Source organism: Xyrauchen texanus, chromosome 11 (genome assembly GCF_025860055.1).
Source record: "Xyrauchen texanus isolate HMW12.3.18 chromosome 11, RBS_HiC_50CHRs, whole genome shotgun sequence".
In the NCBI taxonomy this organism is placed as follows: Eukaryota; Metazoa; Chordata; class Actinopteri; order Cypriniformes; family Catostomidae; genus Xyrauchen; species Xyrauchen texanus.
Genome location: NC_068286.1, coordinates 44,124,911 through 44,149,274, shown reverse-complemented (window position 1 = coordinate 44,149,274; position 24,364 = coordinate 44,124,911). Strand labels below are relative to the sequence as shown.

At 39.5% G+C, this 24,364-nt stretch overlaps 1 protein-coding gene across 3 annotated transcripts in view; it reads right to left on the bottom strand.

The window, feature by feature from the left end:
• LOC127651524 (testican-3-like) overlaps positions 1 to 8,548 on the bottom strand; it is a 45,942-nt gene extending 37,394 nt beyond the window's left edge. For 2 of the 3 annotated variants that reach the window (XM_052137399.1, XM_052137400.1), the window contains exon 1: positions 8,178 to 8,300. In XM_052137399.1, the coding sequence (XP_051993359.1) occupies positions 8,178 to 8,300 (123 nt within the window). Of the gene's footprint in view, positions 1 to 8,177; positions 8,301 to 8,389 lie in introns of those variants that run through there. The other variant, XM_052137401.1, reaches the window with a different exon arrangement.
• Between the last annotated feature and the right edge of the window lie 15,816 nt (positions 8,549 to 24,364).

The following is a 24,364-nucleotide window of genomic DNA, read 5'->3' as shown; positions in this document are numbered from 1 at the left end:
TTAAAAAATGTATGCAATTAATCATGCCCCTGGAATGTACTATGGAATATTCCTACATCGGAGCAATTTAAGCTTGAAGTACCACCAGTTTTCAGCAGGGAACTGTAAGCGAAATTCCAGCTATATAAGCAACGCTCACCTGTACAGAGAACAAACCACACTCAGGCTTGTTTGACACTATGGACAGATGAAATGCTCCAAAAGTATTTGTCTGATTCAGCTGTGCATTGACGTGTCCTCAGACAAGCCCTTATAATAAATCTATTTTGGACAATTGCAAAATGGATTGCTGTGGAATGTAGGCCAGTTATAGGCTGATGCAGTATGTAGCAGTTATAGTATCACATTGTATCCATATGTATTCCCTTTAATGATTATAAATCATTACTAAACGAATCTTTGGGGAGTAAAACATCAAAAGAATAGTTCACACAAGAATGAAAGTTCTCTCATCATTTACTCATCCTCATGCCATCCCAGATGTGTATGACTTTCTTTCTTCTGCTGAACACAAACGATAATTTTTTTAAGAATATCTCAGCTCTGTAGGTCCATACAATGCATGTCAATGGGTGCCAACATTTTGAAGATTAAAAAATCACATACGTCATCATTAAAGTAATCCACAATACTCCAGTGGTTAAATCAATACCTTCAGAGGTGATATGATATGTGTGGGTGAGAAAAGGATTTATATTTAAGTCTTTTTACTGTAAACTTTCTTCTCAGCTCAGTCAATCTCCACTTTAACTTTCACACTCTTCTTCTTGTGTTTCTGCTGATTCACATTCTTCCTGCGTATCACCCCCTACTGAGCAAAGGACTCAAATATTTAAGTATTTATAGACTCAATATTTCAGTCGTATGGATTACTTTTATGCTGCATTTATGTGCATTTTTGGAGTTTTATCATTTTGGCACCCATTCGCATGCATTGCATGAACTTACAGAGCTGAAATATTCTTCTAAAAATCATAATATTTGTTCTGCAGAAGAAAGAAAGTATTGAGGGTGAGGGTGGCTTGAGGGTGGGTAAAGGATGAAATAATTTAAATTTTTAGGTGAACTATCCTTTAATTGGCGGAATTATGCAAATCAGGTAATGATCAGGCTTAATTCCCCCAGCTGAGCTTGGTTTCTCCAAAGGCTCCGTCACATGTATTTGACCCCAAGACATGCCCCAAAAGTTAGAAATGAACGCAGTTTGCATGCCACAATTCCTCATCTTGTAGGTTGGTTGAGTACTCGGTTGTGAAGGATGCAGCAGACTACTGTGGTCTGCCATACTTAACTGGGACTGTAATAGCACAATATTATTGTGCCAGGAAAATAGCACTGAGTTTTGTAATTGAAGCGTAATCTATAATAAGCGTTAATGCTGTAATCCCTGTGATCCTGCATAAACAACAATTTAAACAACTTCACAGCTCGAATAATATGCGAGTTTTAACAGTAGAATTAATGTAAGTGCTTTTATAAAATGATGAGCTTCACAATTATGCCTTCAAACCCTCCAAAAAAGTCACCCCATTCACTTCCATTGTAAGTGCCTCACTGTAACCTCTTTTGTTTAACTTATATTTAATTTTTTTGTGGTAATCAACATTATGCCACAAGTGCTGTCAATTGAGCTTAACTTGTATTGAACCCAGAACATTCCTTTAAATACTCGTAGCTCAGTGCTATTACAGAGTGTTTAGTGGCTGTTTAAACTTGATTGCAGGTGGCTGGTGTATAAATAAAATTGTTTAAAAAAACTTTTTGCTAAAATAGCCCACTGCAAGCAAAAGTGCCAAAAATATTTTGAGAATTCGCCACTCAGTCCATCCTAAGGCAGAGTAAAGCTCGGTTTGTTTCATGATTAGTATCAGCTGATGTGTATTAGCATCAAGCCTGCCTGTGTTTGTGTGTCCATGTGGATTGTCCTAAGGGCTATTTTCATAAACATGGCAATTTTTCTGCTCTCTCTCTTTCTCTCTATTAGCTCAAGTCCTGAAACAGACTGCCAACCTCCATTCCATTAAGAGGACAAAGAAAAGAGGGTGAATGATAGAACAGAGCAATAGACATGGAGACAAAAAACAACGACGAAAGAGAGAAGAGAGAGAGAGAGAGAGAGAGAGAGAGAGAGAGAGAGAGAGAGAGAGAGAATATACTATACTATACAGTGTAGGGCATAGATAAGGTATCATCAGGTCATTTACATTCTAAATTTAAAAATCTCTCAATATAATAATGGAGTTTATGAAAGCAAAGGAGATATCAGAGTGGTCACAGTGTGACAGACAACTCCAAATGGATATTAGAAATTATATTAGCATGAATGATGCCCACATGCTCATATAGCCGACACACTCAATGACACACATTACTGTAATATGGGTAAATCACATTTTCATTCTCATTACGTCCCAGAAATGTTGGTTATATCTATATGGAAATGATCTACTAGTGATTTCCCACAGGGACATTTTCCCAACAGTCCCACACATAAATACATGTACTGTATGCAGTATATGCTATTTATATACACAACACAATGTAGAGACAAACCAGGGGCGATTCTAAGATTTCAGCCCTCTTTCCTGAATATTTCTTGCTTTTAGTGTGAGAGATCACAATATCAAATCTAGCTTGACTTTTTTTTATGCATGCCCAAATGCATCTGTTTGTCAGCAAATTGAGTTGCACTTAATTTTGTGATTTCACTGGAATGGAAATTGGGCAGATAAGTAATACAGAGGTGCAGAGAGTGTCTGAGAGATGTGTGCGGGGGCGGCACCTCTTGTGTTTCTCAATCCTGTTCCCGGAGGACCACTTCTCTGAAGACTTTGGATGTTTCCCTTATCTGAAACACCTATTTCAGGTCTTAGAGTGTCTACTAATGAGCTGATGCATTGAATCAGGTGTGTTAGATAGGTAAGATATGCTAAATGTGTAGTGATGGGGTCCTCCAGGACCAGAACTGAGAAACACACTTAAATCAAACTTCTTAACGACTAGTAAGGGCAGGATTCAGAATGAAATAACATAACATAGCTAACTACAGATGCTGTCTTCACATAATAACAGATTTCTTGGGGCTGAGACGAAAGAAAAAAAGGACTTCAGTGTCTAGAATCGACTATGCTGGGACAAAATGATCACATGAGAATTTTTGTATCAATTCATATGTGTTTAACTTATTCTGCGGCACTACTTATAGCATATTGTGCAACCAGTTTCAGAGAGAAGGAAACCAGTCATAGCGTTCACCTCATCAATGATGAGCATGATTCGGAGGTTACATTTTCCCTCTAAGATTGCATTTTTACTCCACTGACTGTTACAGTAGGTTTAGGGTTGGGGTTTGCACTAGGAAGTATGGTTAATAAAATATACATTCCTGTTCACAGAATGACATTAATTACAACTAAAAGAAATCAGCTTAACTTGCTTTTGCCGTCAAAAAGTATTGTCTGTAGACATTTCGCTCGTAAACTGGAGCTCACATGTGCCCATCACATGTGCCACTGGAGGCAGTGCTTCAGATTTCAATATCAGACCAATTTTAGCTGAAGAACTTTCAATCTACTGTCGCCGAATTCCCAGTGAGATCAGTCTGGCTCGGAACACACTGTAACTGTTAACAGAAATGTCTCTCAGTTGGCCCTAACTGAATATTTTTTCTTTTTCAGCTGTAGTGATGACAGCTCATCTGTTTCAGTTCAAAAATTCAGACCAAACATTTTTATAGTCTGCAGGTATAGTAGCAGAGAGATCGGGAATATTGGATCGGTCCTTTTATAATCAATGAAGCTGTCTTGTGTGACCTGCGGACAAGGTCAGGATTTCTTTTTTGTGTTCCTACTTTATAAGTTGTTTAGGATAATAGTGTCTGCTAAATGACTAAATGTAACAGAAAATTACATATGCAGCCTTATTCATTATAATGGGAGCCATTTATAGTCAATTTTAGAGCTATACCTATCCAACTTACAATAAGTGTGTATAAATGTCATTCACCTACCAGAAACAAGACGTATACTATATATGTTAGTACTGTACATATCCAGCCATCTTGCTTCACTGAAGCAGTTCATGTGTCCATCTGTCATTGCCTTTTCAGAGATCTTAGCATTTTAATTTCCATTATTTACAGGCATCCAAGGAGCATCCAGCCACCAACAACATGGTCCACATTTTAATTATTACATTTTATGACAATCGTGTTAATGTTAATAATGATAATCATGTTGAAGTCACTATGAATGAAGCGCCTCCCACTGTTGTTTTGAGTGAGGGTGCGTTCAGAAGTGGGTGCGTTCAGAAGTGACGATCGCTAAGCCCTATTCTCTTCGAAGACTTTACCATCCACTGTAAGAGCTTTGAAAGGCTTAAAGGTGTGGTGCTTAAAAATAAGGGTAATTTGAAACTCACATTTAAAGTCATTTTTATTCGATAATATGATTGTTTGACTATCAAAGTGCCCATCGGATGGTGATTCATCCCGTTTGGAACTCGATAAATCACCATCTGAAGGGCACCCCTTTTTCGCCCAATTTGGAATGCCCAATTCCCAATGTGCTCCAAGTCCTCACGGTGGCGTAGCGACTCGCCTCAATCCGGGTGGAGAAGGATGCATCTCAGCTGCCTCCATGTCTGAGACCGTCAAACCGTGCATCTTATCACATGGCTTGTTGAGCGCGTTGCCGTGGAGATATAGAGTGTGTGGAGACTTCACGCCATCCACCAAAGCATCCACGCACAACTCACCACAGACTCACCGAGAGAGAAGCACTTTATAGCGATCACGAGGAGGTTACCCCATGTGACTCTACCCTTCTTAGCAACCAGGCCAGTTTTGGTTGCTTAGGAGACCTGGCTGGAGTCACTCTTTACCACTGAGCTACCCAGACCACCATCCAAAGGGCACTTTGAAGGAAACAAAAAGGTCAAGGAACAAAAAGATGTCACTTTCTTAAACCATCTTGAAATGGTCAATATGAGAACCTTACCGTGAGTTATGTAAATTACCGGTAATTCATTATTATTATATCATTATATCACAACTGCTTAATTGTTTTGCTCTATTTTTTTATTTTATCATTATAATAATCACTTTAAAATCCGAGAATTGTTTTTTGGATTGTTTTTTTTGGGGACAATGGCACTTTAATTTGTCATCTTGAAGTGTTACAGTGGTCTTTTCTATCACTGTGGCGGCTCTACTCCCAAATCTGACCTTTACATAAGAATAGTCTCCCTAACACTGTTCAAGATGCAGACACCCTCACTCAGTTTAAGTCTAGACTAAAGACTCATCTATTCAGCCAGCCATACACCTAATTTATCCTTCAACCCACAATTAGGCTGCTGTAGTTAGGTCAGAAACATGGATCATGATCTATAACTCTGCAATAAATTAAATGGCATCTATGCTAAAATTATTCTATTTGTATCACTGTCTCAACCTCAGGACTCCTATCCTGAGGTCACCAGAACCGGTTGGATCTAGCTCCATTCCTGCTATGCGTTGGACTCCACTGCTACGCATCTCTGAGAGATGATGACTAAATGCAGCCGGTGCCAGCCAAACATCACTTCAGTCTATTAGGATGGACTTCAGAGGATGAACTGATGCCAACTTAAACCATAAGACATGGGATTCACCATATGCCATTGCCTGAACCTTGGATTTAGGATAGACCTCACCGAAATTACCGGCCGGTTGAACTGCGAAGCACCTCACTGATCTCTGCCAGCATCACCTCGGTCTAATGATGGACTGCACTCTTGTAATGGAATACATAGACTATTAATTCATTACCAGCATCAAACCCTTCATCAGCCAAGTAACAAAGGACAATGCATCTATTTGAACTTCTGTAGTTAATCCAGGAGTTAATCCAGTTCTTACAAAATCTTTGTGTAAACACTGATTGAGTGAACACACTTTGTGTTAACACTTGACTTACACCAGAGTCATACACATGACAGGTAGTGGCTCTGTTTCGCTAAACAATGTAACAGTAGAGTCTTATCAAAGCTTCTTACAAAGCCAAGTCATTGACTTGTGTAAAAATTCTACAGATTTTTATTCTACAGTCTCTTTCTTGCCTTAGCCTGACGTTGATAGAGTGTTAAAAATGTCACTACAGCACAGCTGCCAGAGAAGTCAGGACAGGAGTGTGTGCATGTGTGTGTGAGAAGATGTTTGACACTGCAAGGGGATCACTGATATCCATTTTCAGCCTGTCAATCTCACCAAGCCAACCATACACACTTAACCAAACAAAAGCTTAATATGCCTACCTTGCCATACATACAGAGTGCTGTCTCAGGGTCTTTCATTAATTGATTTGCCGTTAGGGCCAGTTGATTAAGAAGAAACAAATCTCTTTGTCAGCCAAGATTTCTGAACAACTCATCTGCATAAATCACTTTTACCAATGGCCTTAAATGTCACACGGACAGGGGAGGGGCCAGAAGGGTGGCACAGGGTGGCAACTGCCACCCTAAAGATGAACTGCAACCCCAACTCTGTCCCTGTTCACGTCCTGGAGACGGTGCGCAACGCCTTAACCCTTTCGCGTTGCACATGGTACATAACAATGTTCCACCCGTGTTTGGGAGGACATGGTGTTCTGCCTCAGTAGACAAATTCACAGGGCTGTAGCTAATGTGGTGAAAGGTGGTAATGTTCCTAGGGGCCAAATGGCCCAGGGGAGCACACAACAAATTTGAAACTGTATTATTTTAATAGGTAAGGGGCCCAGAGCAAGAAATATTCACCGGACCCAGAATTCCTTGCTATGGCCCTGCTAATCCAACCCACCCCTGACAAAAAATCCTGGACACACCACTGCAAACGGAGAGTTTAAATAATCTTTGATGTGCCTTTAGCGGGGAAGCTAGAAATTGACAGAGAGAAGCAGAGTGAGAGAGAAGAGTCTGTGTGTGCAGACTAAATACTTTAGATATTGAAATGCACATGTATTGAATGTTATTGGTGTTATTGATTCTACAAGCTTAACCATTTTTTTTTAGTTTTACAGACATGCCAATAAACACATTTGAACTGAGTATTTTGCAGAAATGAGAAAGGGTTAGAGACAAAATGTAGCTCAAGGAATCAGGTAGTGAAACTAATTTGCAATTGCTTGAATTGAAGACCTTGGCCACCCATGTGACTGTCTTAATAACAGTCCTTACATAAACAACATTACCACAAATGGACACTCAAAGAGGAAGTTGAGGTCCTCTGTCCAGATTATGTCATTACACTTAGTGTTCACTTGCAATTATCATAATTTTAAAGACCGCCTGTTATGTAACATTGTGTGGAGACTGTTAGGCCAATTACTATTTTACAATTCAAAGAAACACCTACACATGTATCAGGCATTGCACTATAGGACTGCCACTTTTTGTTTGACAGTTTTTAAACAGATATTGTTTATTCCATGGTTTTTGTTATGTAGGCTGTATTTAAATACCACGTTTCCTTTGATAACTTTGTGCTTTCATACAGTAATCTAATAAATATGTTTCGAAAAAAGCAGTTTGGTCAGTAAATACTGGTAGAGCCGTAACTTACTGAGTTCAAAGATAATACATGTCACCACGGGGATTAGACTGTATTTTTGTCAGCTCACACATATGCGCACACGCGCCAAACATTATCCGCAGGTGAAAAGAGCAACATTTACGCGCGTTGATTTTAAGATACCTAAAAATTCTGATCTGTGCGCATCCCCCATACCAAGTGCTCAGCCTGATTGACAAATATCTCAATAAAGTCCAGACCACGTCTTACGGTCTTAGTGTTGTATTAGTCCGTGGATGTTTAAAATACCCAAAGGCTACTGGTGCGCTCCGCCACTTAGCGCATGAATGACGCACTGAGTGTAATTGATTTGTGACCGTGTTGCGTAAAAATCTGATCTAATATAAAACTGAGATTTGTATTAAAATACGTATTTATGCCACGCGTAATTGAGGCTTTATAGAGGCCACACTCATACAACACATGCAAAACGACAAAATCAACTAAATTAGCTGCCTACCTAGACAGACAGCATCTATTCAAACCTATGCCTATGATTCCCAAAAATGCTGTCTAGATAGGCAGCTCACTCATTTTGAGAAAATCAGCCCCTACTATAAAGCAGATGAGCCGTGATCAAGCCACTCACATCTCTGAATTTGTCCCATCTCCCGGTCAACCATTTGTCGTCCAGAAAATTGCCGTTATCTTTGCGGGCAGACGCTCCGGCGATCAGTAGCGCGCACACACCGATCAGCACAAGCATCTGCATCGAAAGAGAGAGAAATCAACATTCACACACACTACACGGTGGTAAAAATACACGTAGAATAACAGTTACAGTAACCCGTTATGCGTCACCTTCAAGAGGAGAATGCACGCGCTGTCATTGACTGAAGATCTCCGTGCCGAGACTCAACTGATCTTCTTCACCAACAGCGCTCTCTCTCTCTCTCTCTCTCTCTCTCTCGAAGGCGGACGTGGGCGCGCGCTCTCTTCCCCCTTGCTGCGATCTTCTCTTATTTTGCTTTGCAAAAACGAACCTTTGTACTCATTATTATCATTATTAGGGCCCGAGCACCTAAGGTGCTAAAGCCCTATTGTTTTTGGAATATTTTTTCACAGTTATTATTATTATTATTTTGATTTTTTTAATGCATTCACCCATTTATAAGGCATCCCTCGTGCTTGAAAAACCAAGAAACTTGGCATACACATCAGACCTGCGTAAAATCAAAAAGTTATGTAATGTAGGAATGGGCGTCTGAGCGGATCGATCCTAAAGTATATGATACTTCCGATACTGAATTTGTATCAAAAATATCGATCCTCACACAATAATATCGATTATAAAAAACAATTTAAAACTTGGGATATTATTTGGTTACCATGAACATAATCAATAATCATAAGCTTCAAAGTTAGATAAAAAGGATTAGGCTATATTAGCAAATATTTGTGCAGGATGGGAACTAATTTCTTCTTCCGCTCATTGTAACGTGCATAAATGCTGAAAGACACGATCAGACAAGCGCTTCCGCCGTCACAAGGCTCGTTCAGACAAAAGGACCAGTGCTTTGTAAAGGTAGGCTAATGTTAGAAAATCAAGTAAATTCACGCTAAAATAACAACATATCTAAAGGTGACATTTCTTATAATATGTTTGTGGGTAATTGTTGTTAATAAAAATAAAAATAAATTAGTTTACCATGGTTTTACTACAGTAATATTGTGTGGTAACTATGGTTTAACTAAAGATCAGGCACGGATTTAGGAAGCAGAGGCCCCTGGGCACAAAATCTTGGAGGCCCCTCCTCCTCCTCCTCCTCTCCTCTTTTTCTTTTTCCTTTCCTCGTTTTTCTTTAGTTAAAAACAAAAACACCAACTCCATTTCTTGAGATGTTAACTGTGACAGCAAAAGAGATCTATAAATATCTATAAAACAAAAGACAAAATGGAAACCATCACAGAACAAAATCAACAGAATTTATTGGAATAAAAGCAGATTAAAATCTATGAAAATACAGGCTAATAACATAACTAAGAATAACTATAGTCATGTCTGTACAGTCTGTTTTTTTTTTTTACGGAGAAACATATGATCAACGATATACTAGGTTGTAACGTGACAGAGGCTGGTAGCAGAGCAATCAATTCAGTGAATTACACTGCGCAAATCAAAAGTAATAGTACCCACCGGCACCGGATGAAGAAGGATTGACAGTCTCCACAGAATAAAATATTCATTTTATTTTATTTTTCGTGTTCGCATTTATGAGGAAAAAAATGTTACGGACGTGACAGTTCTCCGTTACGGACGTGACCGCTCTGAAAGCGGCACTAAAAGTAAAAGAATGCTTTAAAACGTTTTCACAGAGACCTCAAACAGAAAGCACAAAGACTTTCTTTAAAGTGAATTTCGTTTTGTATTCATTTAAATCTTAATTTTAATCAATGTTTCATCAACCAATTCCCTAGATCCGGGCATCTAATAATCAGGGTTTTTAATAAGGGGAATAGGAAATAGATATGCCTACATTTTGAGGCGGTCAAACTGGTAATGCACGTCACCGCCGGGTCTCTGCCGCCTTCAGCACCTGCTTCGGTTTCGGTCTCAAGCGGAGTCGGAGACTGTGGTGGTGGGGAGGCATTTGAATAGGTGTCTGTCACTCCAGGCGGGCTGGGGTTCTCTGTCCTGTCGTGCTGGTGCTGGTGCTGATGCTCAGGTTCATCTATAATAGCAAAGCTGGATATTGTGCTAAACTCAGCATCACCGCAGGCGCCGGCGCCGCCAGTCTCTTTATTTTCGTCGAGCCGACTTTTGAAAAAAGTAGAGATGGCTGGAATATTACTCCTAATTAAAACCTCTCTGCTATCCTTCTCCTTTTTAGCTTTACGTTTTGTGGCTCCGCTGCTCCACCGTTTTTTATCCATTTTGTTTGTTTTTTCGATGTCCTCAACTCTCTGTTTTTCACACTATCTTCTACCGCCTGTTTTGCCGCTATCAACAGTTTCCGCGGTAACCTGACTCGTCATCATCCGACACAGCCGAAAAACTGATCATGATACTTTTTTGCATGTAAATAAATTATTGTTAACACACATACGCACAATTACACACGCATTCATGAATTTTAATTTAATTTAATACTAAGAAAAAAATTACAAAAAAGGATGAGGCCACACAGTTAGTGGGGTCTTGGAGGCCCCCTAGAGGTCGGAGGCCCCCGGGCACCGGCCCAATCGGCCCGGTGGTAAATCCGGCCTTGCTAAAGATCATGGTTCAACTATAGTTACTGTAGTAAAACCATGGTTAATTTTTGTGGGGGTAAACGTTTGTTTTTAGGCTCACAAATGTAATAAAAAAATTAATAAATAATAATAATAAAAATTATGACGAATTATGACTAAAAAAAATATTTTAACTTACCCATTTTATCCCAAGAAATCACACAAAAAAAATCAGTTTCATAGAAGAGTCCGCATTGGTATCGATATCGACATGATTGGACATGAAATTATTGGTATTGGATCTAAAAGAAAATAAGTGTTATCGCCAATCCACAGTGTTTAGGCTTGGGTGTGGTCGGGGACCTCTGCAGCACCTCCAAACGCAGGCAATGGTTGGGATGAAGTTGCTCAGATGTGCACAAGACTTGGTATGGTACTGCTCTCATCATGTTAAACAAAGTTCACTTGGTTGTATTTGACTACGCCCAACAGGAAGTCAGCCATGTTGGATGGAATGTGGGATTTTCACATTTTCCCGCTGTGTTTTGAGGGACTTACCATGGCTGAAAACGTTTGAAAGTTTACACATACATTTGTCTTAGGACATCTATTGATTTGATATTGCAATTCAGCATAGACGTGCCTCATTGGTTCTACAGCGCCCCCTAGTTCAGAAATGCTTATTACTTTTTCAAGACTCTTGAAACTGGGCACACCAATCAAAGTTTGGCAAGATTTTAGAATTCTTTTGTCATTTGTCTTGAGTGTGGCTAGTGGACTCCATAGCGCCCCCTAACATTTTGAATGAGTTTATCGCTGTGGTTGCCACAAAGTTTGAGTGATATTCACAAGTTTGGTGAGGACACACCTTCTCATATTTCTCATTGGCGCTGCCCAACAGGAAGTCGGCCGTTTTGGTTTGTTTGAAAAATGCAAGCTCTAGAAATCGAAACACTCCTCCTAGGGATCACTCTCATTTTTTACCTAAATTGCCTCAAAATATTTTATAATAATGTCAAGACAGTGCAGATTTAAAATTGTTATTGATTATTGATATCTTAAATACTGTTGCCATGGCAATGCATTAAATGACATCATTAATTTTTGTGTATGTTCACACGTTTTGAGGTATGTGCCATGCTTTAATTTTCAAGTTTATTGTTATTAAACATATTTCTTATCTTTAGCCCCTGCAAAAGGGGGGCTTTTTACCCCAAACACTATCCTTACACTTCTATCGAGACATATCCAGCTGCAGACCCGCAGCACCACCAGTTTCAGAACCCCAGATTCAGAACCTCAGCGCCAGAACCTGAAGTGAGGGGTGGAGTTATTGACAATGAGACAAGCATGGCGGAGAGCATGGTGAGTTGTGTAACGTTTTTGACATCATGTTGTGAAAAATTATCGCATATATTAAGTTCAGCGTTTATCTGCTAAATATTTAATTTGTGCATAACTTTATCATCTTAATGAAGCTTGAATATGTTGTCATACTTTACTGTATTAAAAAACAAATTCTATGGATGGTTCGATACATTTTTGCGTGTTGTAAATGAGCCTTGCGGTGACGTTTTGAAGACATCTTGTGAAGGTGTTAAAGTGTTTGTTCCACGTTCCTCTGTTATATGCATTGTTTGTGAGTTAATGTTACCTTATAGTTGATGGGTTTTTTTTACGTTGAGATTATTGTGTGGTGCTTTCATCTCTTGTAGAGACATTTCGAATGAATGAAGACTACAAGGAAAAGGCCCATAACAATCTCCTGGAACAGTCAGAAGCTTCCAGAGAGCCCTTTCTATTTCATTTTGTGTTCAGGGATGACATGGAGTTATTTTAGCAAGAATGTAAGGACAAAATGGGCCTGAGAGTGAATTCCTCATTTGATACATTTTAAGTTTAATTTATACAGGATTGTCATGATAAAATGGGCCTAGGGGTGAATTGGTCATTTGTTGTATATATTTTTATTGTTTCTTTTAAAATTATGCTGAATTTTCTCTCTTTTTTAGTTTTTTGACATGTTTTATTTTACATAAAGAAAAATGCATGCTGCACATGTTCTTGTGAAATAAAGTATTTTTTATATAAATTGACCATAAGTTTCAAGCATTTTTTTTCACCATCATGATCAGGAAGTAACTCTCATAATACAATGAAACGGATAACTATATACAATTACATTACACAAGATCAATGTTTTAAAGTGCTTATTGTACTGTACCTTAAAGAATCATTATAACATACGTATAAAGTATGATGTTTTGTTTGTAATAAAAGCAAAGTACTCTCCAAAACGTTAGGTGGCGCTACTCGGTTTCGAACGTAAGCTCCGCCCCTCAATTCAGGTTCTGGTGTTGGGGTTCTGAAACTGGGGTTCTGAAACTGGTGGTGCTGCGGGTCTGCAGCTGGATACTATTGCTTCTATCAGGAAGACTTGCCAACTTGAGTGAGATTTAAGATGAAATTTATTTGATGAATGTAAAACAGAAAAGCAATGTCTCTCTTTGGTGTAAGCCACGTATGGCGGTCCGAAGAAGTTGTACTTGGAACCGTCATATCCTGCCGGAGATAGGAGGCAGGGGCGAGGAGCCTACCCCCGTGCAGGACGAGACTCAACTGGTGGTGGTGGGGTGGTGGAGTTTGCTGTGTTAGCACACTGATACAGCAAAGTGATAGATTGTAAGCAGACTTATAAAGTAATGGCTTACATGTGATTGGTTGGGAATTACCCAACTAATGGTGCGATGGTACTTAATTTATTAATTTCGAAAAAATAAATATATAAAATACACTTAGCCCTCAATTGTGCAATATTCTGCTCAAAGAAAAGTGTGATGCAGCAAATCCATTCATGAGGCTGCATGTGTTGTTTAGTGCCAAGTCTGTGAGCAAACCTTTTTAGTGACGAACTTTAGTAAAATCTCAATAGATCTTTGCATAATTTGCACACAGAGGATAATTGAACATTTGCAGTCGGATTCTCCCAAAGGAGGTGTGACCTCCCTACCTTAAAAGTCAGGATCTGGTGTTGAATCGCTCTCTTGTCCTCTTGCTCTCTTGTCTCTTGTCCTTACATCTCTCTCTTACACTTCTCTCTTGCTTTCTCTTCTGAACCTCTTCAAGTTTTCTTCAACTTCTCTTCAAACTCTCGTCAGACATGTCTTTTGTTTTATTTGGCGTTTATCTCAGTCTTTTCCTTGTCTTCGGACAAAGCTCAACACTCTAGGTTTTTGGAGCAGTCCGATATCCTCCGGGTGAAAGGACTCTCTCTCAGTTTCAACCGTTACTCCTAAGATGCTTTGAACTTCCCGCGAGCGATCCACGCTCCGGAAGCACCAACAGAATCCTCCAGCTCACAGACGCAACGAGGACATTCACGCACACACGCAGTCTTGTTCAGCGACACAAAGGTCCATTTTGCAAGTATTATTCCATCTAAATTCAAATGCATTAAAGTGTGTAATTCCCTTGCTGGCTCTTAAGGTTTAACTGTTGTAACAAGTTTGCTATCCCTGTAATCTCTTTATTTTCCTTACTGTTTTACTTTGTTTGTTCTATGTTAAATGTTTGTTGTTAAATGTGTTCTACGTTTGTTAAGTTTGTGATATATCCTAGTTCCTTGTATTAAACCCAATTATACGCTTGATTGTCTGTGTTTGTTGGTCATAGAGCAAAGCCTCTTTAATGTGCGATCTAAAGCTACGAGCTGATATTATCAAAGTAAGTTAACGTGCTTTGATTAAGTAGCTTATACTAAGAATAAACCTTCTGGAGAATTGATCAAGAGTATCGAGTAAAGTGGTTCGGTGGACGAACTGATTGGTTGCGGTACGGGTTAATTCCATTAAGGTGTTCTGAAAATTAATACAGCCTGTCTGCATATGATGTATATTCCTAATTAATTATAATTCGTTGTGTTTAATTATCTATATACTGTATATCTGAAGCAGACTTTTGGGCTATATAACCCCTGTTTTGGGGCAATTTAGAATGTATTGTTATCTAGTTCAAACCGTATGATTAATCATTGATTACAATCATTAATATTAATTGTACATTCACCAAACCTGAACCAAGAAACCCTACACCTAAAGAAGGTGTTCTGCCACAACTTAGAAGTACTGAGCGAAAGCTATTAAAGAACCCTGTGCAGGCTTTGGCCTACAAAGCTGAGATTGCAAAGCTGAAGGATGTTGGCTATGTGGTGAAACTGGAATCAGTTGAAGTTGATAGATCAAAAGAGTTGTGGTATATCTCCCACAATATGGTACAGCATAATGGTAAAAAAAGGGTCATCTACAACTGCTCATTCCAGTATGGGGGCCACAACCTAAATTAACTTATCTTCCCAGGTCCTACATTGGGCCCATCTCTGTTAGCTGTGCTACTCCACTTCTGTGAGCACTCCATAGCCATAAGTAGCGACATCTGTGGGATATTTCATCAGGTGAGGCTGCTCCCTGATGACATGCCTTTACTCTAGTTCCTGTGGAGGTGTCTAAAGTCAGAGCAACCTCCATAAGTGTACCAGTGGCAGGTACTACCCTTTGGCATGACATGCAGTCCATGTTGTGCCACTTATGCACTGCAAAGGCATGTTATAGATCACAGTCAACCTGGGGACAAGTTCAGAGAGGTCATTGAAAATACTTTTTATGTTGACAATTGTCTACATAGCCTTACCTCCAAAGAAGATGCTAAAGACTTGGTTAACCAGCTCTGTACACTCCTTGCTGCTGGAGGCTTTGAGCTGCGCCAGTGGGGTCAGGGCCACCAAAATGTCCATGAGTCAACACTTGCACTGCACTGGCATTGTCAATCTGACACATTGCGCTACAAGCATCGAGCCACAAGCTGTTCCACAGTGAAAATGCATACCATCTACAGTATCCTGGCAAGACAGTATGATCCTCTTGGCTATATTATCCCTTACACCACCAGGGCAAAGATATTGGTACAATGCTTGTGGGATAAAAAGCGTGACTGGGATGATCCACAGTTGCCAGAGGATCTACTTGCCTCATGGTACTCATGGGAAAAACAGCTGAGTGATCTAGATAAGATATATCTGCCCAGGTGTTATTCCAGCCCATATCTGGATCTTCTGATCTCCAAACATGAAATAAATGTGTTCTGTGATGCGTCAGAACAGGCATATGGGTCAGTGGTTATCTGCAGACAGAAAACATTAAAGCTGAAGTAGAAGTTGCATTCCTGGCTGCTAGGTCTCGCGTCGCCCCCTAAAAGCAACAGTCCATACCATGCCTTGAGCTATGTGCAGCTCTGAGTGGTGCACAGCTCTCTCAGTTCCCCTCTATAGAGCTCACTCTCTCTATACATTCTGTTACACTCAGTTTAGACTCCACAACAGTGCTTACTTGGTTGTTATCCAGTTTGTGGCGTTACAAGGTTTTTGTGGGGACGAGAGTAGCAGAAATTCAAGAACTAACAGCATCTGCTACCTGGAAATATGTACGATCTGGAGATAACCCAGCAGACGATGTAATTCGAATCAAAACTCTTTGCGATTTAATAGAAGGGAATCAGTGGAATCAGGGACGTCCATTCCTCAAACTGCCACCAGAGAGCTGGCCTGAGCAACCATCCTTGCACCATAAAGAGTAGACCAGTGAGTTAAGGCAGTCTGCATTCTGTGGGTCGGAAACAACAACTACACCCTTGCCAAATCCCCAACAGTATAAAACATTAACAGAGTTCATAGAGGCTTGTTGCCAGCATCTTTATGGGGCAGCACACATTGCATGTGCTGACATTCATCGAGATATTGACCGAACAATACTTTGTCAAGTATATAGATTCCTTCCCTTATGAGATAAACCAGCTGAAATCAGGCAAGCCAGTTACAGCCACTAGCAGATTTGCTTCACTGTCCCCTGAATTTTATACTGCTACAGGGTTGAGTAGGTGGGCACTTGCATTTAAGTGTCTGACAACCAGAGATGTCCATCTCGACATTCTTGCTTAGCATCAACTCTGATTCGTTCTTGATGGCCTTGAGACGCTTTGTCGCTCACCGTGGTAAACCTTATGAGTTGTAATGTATTCAGGGAACCAACTTCAAGAAGGGAGTGCGAGAGTTGAATGAACCCTCTGCTGCTCTGCATCATGAGCTACAGAATCACCTTGCTAGTCAGCAAATCAAGTTTGTCTTAAATCCACAAGGAGCGCCTAACTTCAGAGGATGCTTGGAAAGAGAGATCCGCTCAATCAAAACAGCCCTCCAAGGCGCACAGAGTGTTACTGAAAAAGTGCTGAGAATGGTCTTAATTGAGATTGAAGGGATCCTCAACTCAAAACCACTTGGTTACACATCTTCAGACATTGCTGACCCTGACCCAATCACCCGCAATTGCTTCCTCATAGGACTGTGGGATGCGTCCTTGCCCCAGGTGGTCTATCAGCAGTCAGAGGCACTGAGTCGACCACGCTGGCGACACAACCAACCGCTTGCGGATTACTTCTGGAAGCATTTCTTAATGTATTATCTGCCTAGTCTCCAAGCCCGTCAAAAGTGGAGGTCAGAAAAGGAGGCTTTACAGGTTGGTGATGTGGTCATGATCACGATCCTCAATTACCGTGGGCTCTTTGGCCAGTAGGGAAGATCACCCAGGTATTCCTGGGCACAGATGGCAGAGTAAGGGCAGCCAATGTGGAAGTTAAAGGAATGATTTATATGCAACCCGTAGCTCGACTTATCCATCTTCCTGCTTTACCTTATGAGGACTGATGTTATATTGTCGACCTTTTGTGAAATGTGCAAATTCAATCACTGAATTCGGGGGCGGCTGTTCAAAAGGCCCAGGTATTGTCAGATGTGATGAATAATTCTGACCAATCAGATTGCTAGATGTTACTGCAGCCTCACGTGCCTGAAGTGAAAACAACTTGAGCGTTGAGCAAATGCAATGTAACAAGTGAGAGTGAAGAGTTTGCTAACTTCCCTCTTGTTTAGTTAGTTTAATAAGTTATTTTGGCATAACTTTTGAGTTTACCCTTGGGATGTGGAGTACGTGCATGTAAAGTAAGGGCAAGTGGACTTTCTCTTTTTAATTAAGATCAGTTGTTTGATCTGCGGCATCATAGTATTAAAATAGCGAATGTTCATGAGTGTCTGAAGAATGTGCTTCACTGTACCTTTGAATCTGTATTGCACACTATTATTTATTTTTGATTACATGCAATCCAAAGTGTTGTGTTGAAGATTTTTGTGTAATTTCGAAATGGTCAGTTAGTTGCATAACGTTCAGGTCTACTGGTGTTCAGATAGACACTATTCACGGTTTAGTGGCGCCACCCTGTGGGCATATGAAGAATAACAACACAACAGTGTTTTTACCTTTGTTCTGGTAGTCAATGTAGACATACAAGGTATTGTTATATATTCAATTTGGTTGTGAATAAGAATGTGCTACTAAGTTTATTTAATGTGTTAATTTGTTTCAGAACCACACATGTATCCGCAACAAAGTGATATTCAGTAAACTCATTGAAAGAACTTGGAAACTGCCTGTTGATTCTCTTCAAATAATTGTCATCACACACAGGTCTGCAGGCATTTCGAATTCATCCGAATTAGTGCCTAAATCTAAACTCCCCTCTATTTCAACACATTTTGAAACTTTAACCACAATTGCCACTGTTTAAATAAAAATGAGGTCTAATCGATCTACCTATAGATTATTTCATATGACACTATAGCATTTTGTCGAAATATAACAGTTACTTTTACTCGGGTAAAATCGTGAAACAATTATGTAAAGGTGATGTGTAATTCATTTTGTATTTAATTTTGTATTTTTAGCACATATCACAGTGTTGCTCTTTCCTCCTCAGTGCTGTTTGGCATGTCTGGGCTGCCTACTGTTTGAAAGGTTTGACTTGACTTCCTCCGTAATGCTTTAAACTAGAAAACTCTCAGTAGAATTTAAATGGGTGTCATCAGTTTTGAGGTCTGCGCAGTGTGCGCCACAATATCAAGGGAAGCCAGGTTGTTGAGTGCTTGTGCCAGAGAGCAGAGCAGATCATCAGCGCGAGCTGGTTCGATTACAGTTGAGCGAAAGCTTTAATCTGACAGCGAAAAATATTGCAGTACGGATGAGAAGCCTTTACCTTAATGTGAGATTTTCATTAAATTTGAACCATGGCATTGATCTTTCCCTGCTGTCTGCGACCCAGTCCGAATTGAAATGTGACCCACTTTTGGTCACGACCCACCAGCTGAGAAACACTGCATTAGACCAATCACTCATGTTCTTGAATAAATTGTTGATCTATGTGTTCATCTACTGATTAACAAAATTCCAATACCATATTATGTGAAATATCTATCCGAGTGATTGAATAGGTCATTGATAATGACTGTTTATCAAAATTGGTGATTTAAAATAATCTTTTATTGTGCATAAAATTAATATTCATGACGTTCGCAGCACTGCCACCCAAGGTACAGTTTTCCTATAGTCTATTTTTATTTAGAACTAACTTTGTGTTAATGTTCCCTTTCAAAGCTAAGGAACATTTAGAATTTGTTGATGTGTTTAATAGACAATGCATTGGTATTCTGGAGATTTAAAACATTTGTATGTTGGCAAATTAGTAGCAAAATGGTTACTAAGTGATTCCTGTGGAAACGCAGTTGTATCGCAAATTCATGGATATTCATAATGTGATTCCAATTAAAGAACTATTACTTGTTGCTATTAAGCTTGGTACTTTAATCCATAACGCACAGGCCCTTGCTTTGGTTGCCACCCCTTATTGTATATAGTAAAAAATCGAATTGTATTTTTTTGTATATGGCCATATATCGAGGCGGCGGTCTACAACTTTGGGGTCGTGTTGAAGCGGTTTTCGCCCAGGGTGACAGCTAGAACCGCTACTGTTCCTAGCCACACCGTAACTTTGGACCGGTGCCAGTACCGTCATTACGACGTTATGGCAACATCGAGGAATAATGGTTATTTGTTGGTTACCAGTTGGTAATTTTTGCTTTTAAATAATATTCTATGGGCGGACATGCAGTAGTGAAACCAAATTTATGTCTTTATTTTTCCAACATAACTTAAAGATGTGAAAGTAGGTAGCAGAGTCTGGCTTAACAAACACATAGACATTTTATAACACTTTTCAGCATCCAAAGAAACAAAAACATACACCGCTTTTCAGCCAGCAGCGTCAAATCCTAAAGACGCCCGAACAAGTTTCGTACCCCTCTCTACCGTCTGCCGCTGTCTCTTCTCCTAATATAGGCCTACTCCCGCCTCCCCTCGCTGGAACGCGAGGCAGGTGTGGCGCGCAGGTGGTAGTCATTCGCCACTTCTCTATCCGGCCCCTCAGTGACCAGACGCCGCTCGGCTCCGCCCCGCTCACCACTGAAGGCTATTTAAACAGTTGCGTATGAATAATGAAAGCAGACTAAAAGTGAATGTAGGGCCTACTTCTCTTATTTCGAAGGAGAACAGATAAAAAAAAAAAAACAGAAAAAAAGAAACTTAGACCTATTGCCACATAATTGCCTCATAAATGACTTCAGCTCATATTAAACTCTACCCAACTTAACACCTAATGCATCGAATTACATTTGTTAAATTAATTTAAAGCAATTTTAGGGATTTATAAAAATGATAAATTACTTCATTACAATATAATCTTCCGATCTACATATATATATATTTTTTATAAATAATGATTTTAAAATATAGCAAAAATGTCAAATTAATCAATTGGCAATAATAAAGAAAATAGTTTGTGTGTGTGGATGTGTGAGTGTGCATGTGTATATATATATCTGCATTTCATTTATGAAGGTAATTTTACACCTGTCCCGATTATTATTATTATTATAGGCTACATAATGGCAGGTACCCATTGTGACAAATTGATGAAAAGTAAGCCTACAAAAAATATCAAACTATTGTTTTGGACAAAAATATATGAAGTAATGAATCAATTGTATAAAATGAAAATATTTAAAACGTGACAAACGTGTCCAGACCTAACAGGAAACATTTCTTGACATGAAAACATTTTTAGTTGAAAATCTACCATTGCAATATAGGTGGTCCATTTTTATTGTGTTCACATTTACATTTATGCATTTGGCAGCTTTTATCCAAAGCAACTTACAATGCTTTCAGATTGACATGTTATCAGTTTGTGTGTTCCCTGGGTATCACACCCATGATCTTGCCGTTGCTAGCACAATGCTCCAGTTCGTTGTTTACCTTTACCCAAGAGGTTTGACAAAAACTTGATGATAGTGGAATTTTAGTTGGGAGGATAAAATTCTATCTAGTTTTGAAGTTTTTGTGCAATCTGACTTTGAACTCATAACCTTATTGTTAATGAGATATAACCCCTGTGTCAACTTCCCCATGTGACAACTATTGCTGATCTCTCCTGTATGTACAGATTGTATGTATGATATCAGAGAGTGGATGCTAGGAATTTCCTTCTACTCAGTTCCAATAAAACAGAGCAGAGGTACTAATTATTGGAACAAAAACCTAAACAAATAACAAGCTGAAATATCATCTGACTCTTGATGGATGTACTGTAACGTCAACATCTAAAGCAAAAAATAAATAAATAAATAAATTAGGTGTTATATTTTTTAGCAATCTAACCTTTGAATAGCAAATTTCCAATATTTGTAGAACTGCATTCTTCCACCTCAGAAATACTGCTAAATTACGACACATGCTATCTGTTTCTGATGCTGTAAAATCAATTAATGCGTTCACGACCTCAAGACTAGATCATTGTAATGTATTACTTGGTGGATGTCCTGCAGGTTTAATAAATATACTTCAGTTGTTTCAAAAGGCAGCAGCGAGAGTGCTAACTAGAACCAATAAATATGATCATATCAGCCCCATTTTATGGCGTAATATTGGTTACCTGTTATATTTTGTATTCATTTAAAAATTCTGTTAATTACATACAAAGCTTTTAATGGTCTAGCTCCAAAGTACTTAAGTGACCTTCTGTCCATCACGCTCACTACGATTGCATAACCTCAGCCTGTTAACAATACAGAGAATATCAAAATCCACAAAAGGAGGGAGATCATTTTCATATATGGCTCCAAAACTATGGAATAGTCTTCCTAGCAGGGTCAGAACTCAGACACACACTCTCAGTTTAAGTCTAGACTAAAGACTGATCTATTCAGTTACACCTAATTTATCACTCAATTCATAGTTATGCTGTTTAGTTAGGTCTGCCGGAACCAGAAACCCTTCTCTTATTCTTTAAAGCTGCTTTAAAGTGAATGGCATCTACGCTAATTTTATTCTATTACTTTCACTTTCTAAACCTCGGGATTATATAGCAAGGTTAGAAGAGCCTGCCAGATCCATCTCCGGTCCTGCCTGAGTGATGATGACCAACTGCAGCATGTGCCAGCCAGACTTCACTTCAGTCTACTAAGACAGACTTCACAGAGGATGAATTGATGCAAACTCAAAGACATGGGATTCTTCATGAGGCACTGTCCGAAGTATGGGCTCAGGATGGCGTTCACCAAAATTAACTTCCATAAGCTTCCAGCCGGACTGTGATGCTCCTCACTGAATGATACCTATATCAACTTGGTCAAAGGGACAACATTATCTAGATTGGGTCATAGATTGGGTGTCCTGAGGTCCGGTTTATTACAGAGGACAGTCCCGGTTTTTGGTATGGATGTCTAGATCATTTAACCACTATTGGGAAGTACTCAAATGTGCAGAAGATGCTGGGAACCCAAAGAATGTAAAGTATATTTTTTAAGAAAAGTGGGCAGCTTTACAGCTCTGGACAAAGCAGGGACTCATGAACAATAATTACACAAACAGACATTAATCATAAATAAATCAACACACTATATTAAAGGGTTTGCTCTCGTGCCAGTAGCTCCAAAGCTCACGTGCAGTCTGTCTCATGAATGTGCACAAGAGACCAATAGTCGGTCAAGAGTTTCACTTAATAGTACATCAGATTTCGGTTTCACCATTAGGTTCCGTACATCAGATTTTGGTTCACCAAAAACTGCCATTGTGTGACATCACTGAGCACAATTGTTTTTAACTTCACAATTTCTCCTTTTGTCTTAAGAATAAGAAAGAAAATCACATGGCGTTATAACAACACAGGGGTGAGTAAACAATGATTGAATGTACATTTTTGAACAGGATCATTTGTTTAAATTCACTTACTGTTTTGTCTTGTGAAATATATGAGAGTATCTGTTGTCAAATAGCTTCTTCAAGTACTAAATATATTTCTATGATACCTCTATTTTTATTTAAACGATAACACATGGACGCATCAGGGTTTTAGGTGCACAAGCAGTGCGTAGAACTGCCCCACGTTGTCCGTGGATTAACAATCATGTCCGTGTTAAATGGTACTAATATTATCAGTGGGCTTTACCAGTGTTTGCAGTCAAGTCGTGAGATGTAACTTCTCAGCGAGTGCTAATTACTAGTGATTTGACCTGTCGGCAGATAGAGACAAAAAGAAATCTCAGTATACATTATTTCTTTAGATAGGGATTATTTTAGATTAAAGTAATCTAAATTGAAAGGATAAATTAAATTAAATAAAAATTCAAAGCAATAACTCTGCTTTCACTTTCTTAAGTTTATGTTTGTGTGGAGGGAAAAAGCAACAAATAACTGAAATGTTAACAGAATGCAATAAGAATTGTGTTGAAGGCCAGCTTTGTCTTCATACACCTTAAAACTTTCATTCTGAAACCACCTTGAAGTTTGTTCAGCAGGAAACTAATCGAGTCCATTATAGTTGTGAAAGTTAAAATGAGCTTAAAATATTGATGTTGAGTTCGGACTCGGCCTATTATGGACTCGGTCTTGAGTACGACTCGGCCCCTCTTGGACTCGGACTCGATTTTTTTAAAGACCCAACACTAGAAACCAGATTAATTGATAATTTCATAATAAAACCTATTTAAGATGCACTGTTGAAGTATCTTTAACAGTGGTTTATTTAAGCAGCAAATGAAATCTGACTTAAAATTGTTGTGTCAGATTTCAAAGGGGAAGAGAATTTATGCATACGTCAGGTGCTTTGACCAAAAAGTCTTCCGCATCAGATGTTCCTGTGCGTCCTCGCTTAAGCAGTACTACTGCTCCCTATAAGCAGACTACGCAGTCTCCCTAGGGGGCAGGGCTGGACTGGTAATCTGACATACCGTCCATTTTCCCAGGGGAGCCTCCACACTTTGGGGCCGATCAGGGGCGGACTGGCCATCGGTAGAACCGAGCGGGCTGGTAGGTCGGCCACGGAATGTGCCGAATGGGCCCGATAAGATAAAATGAGCCGCCGCGTTATGCATAATTGACAATATGTAGAAAAGGCCAGCAAGTTTTGGGCCAGTTGCCATGTAAAATCCCAGGCCGATTTATCTTCCCAGTCCAGCCCTGCGTTATTCAAGGACCTGAAAGCAGTTGTGGAACACAGACGATCGCTTCACGCTCATATCACATGAACACACCCCCACCCCAGTGGCGGCCCCGTGCTTAAGCAGCCTCGGGAAGCTTCCCTGCTTCCAATTAGAGAGTTGATACATCCTTCATG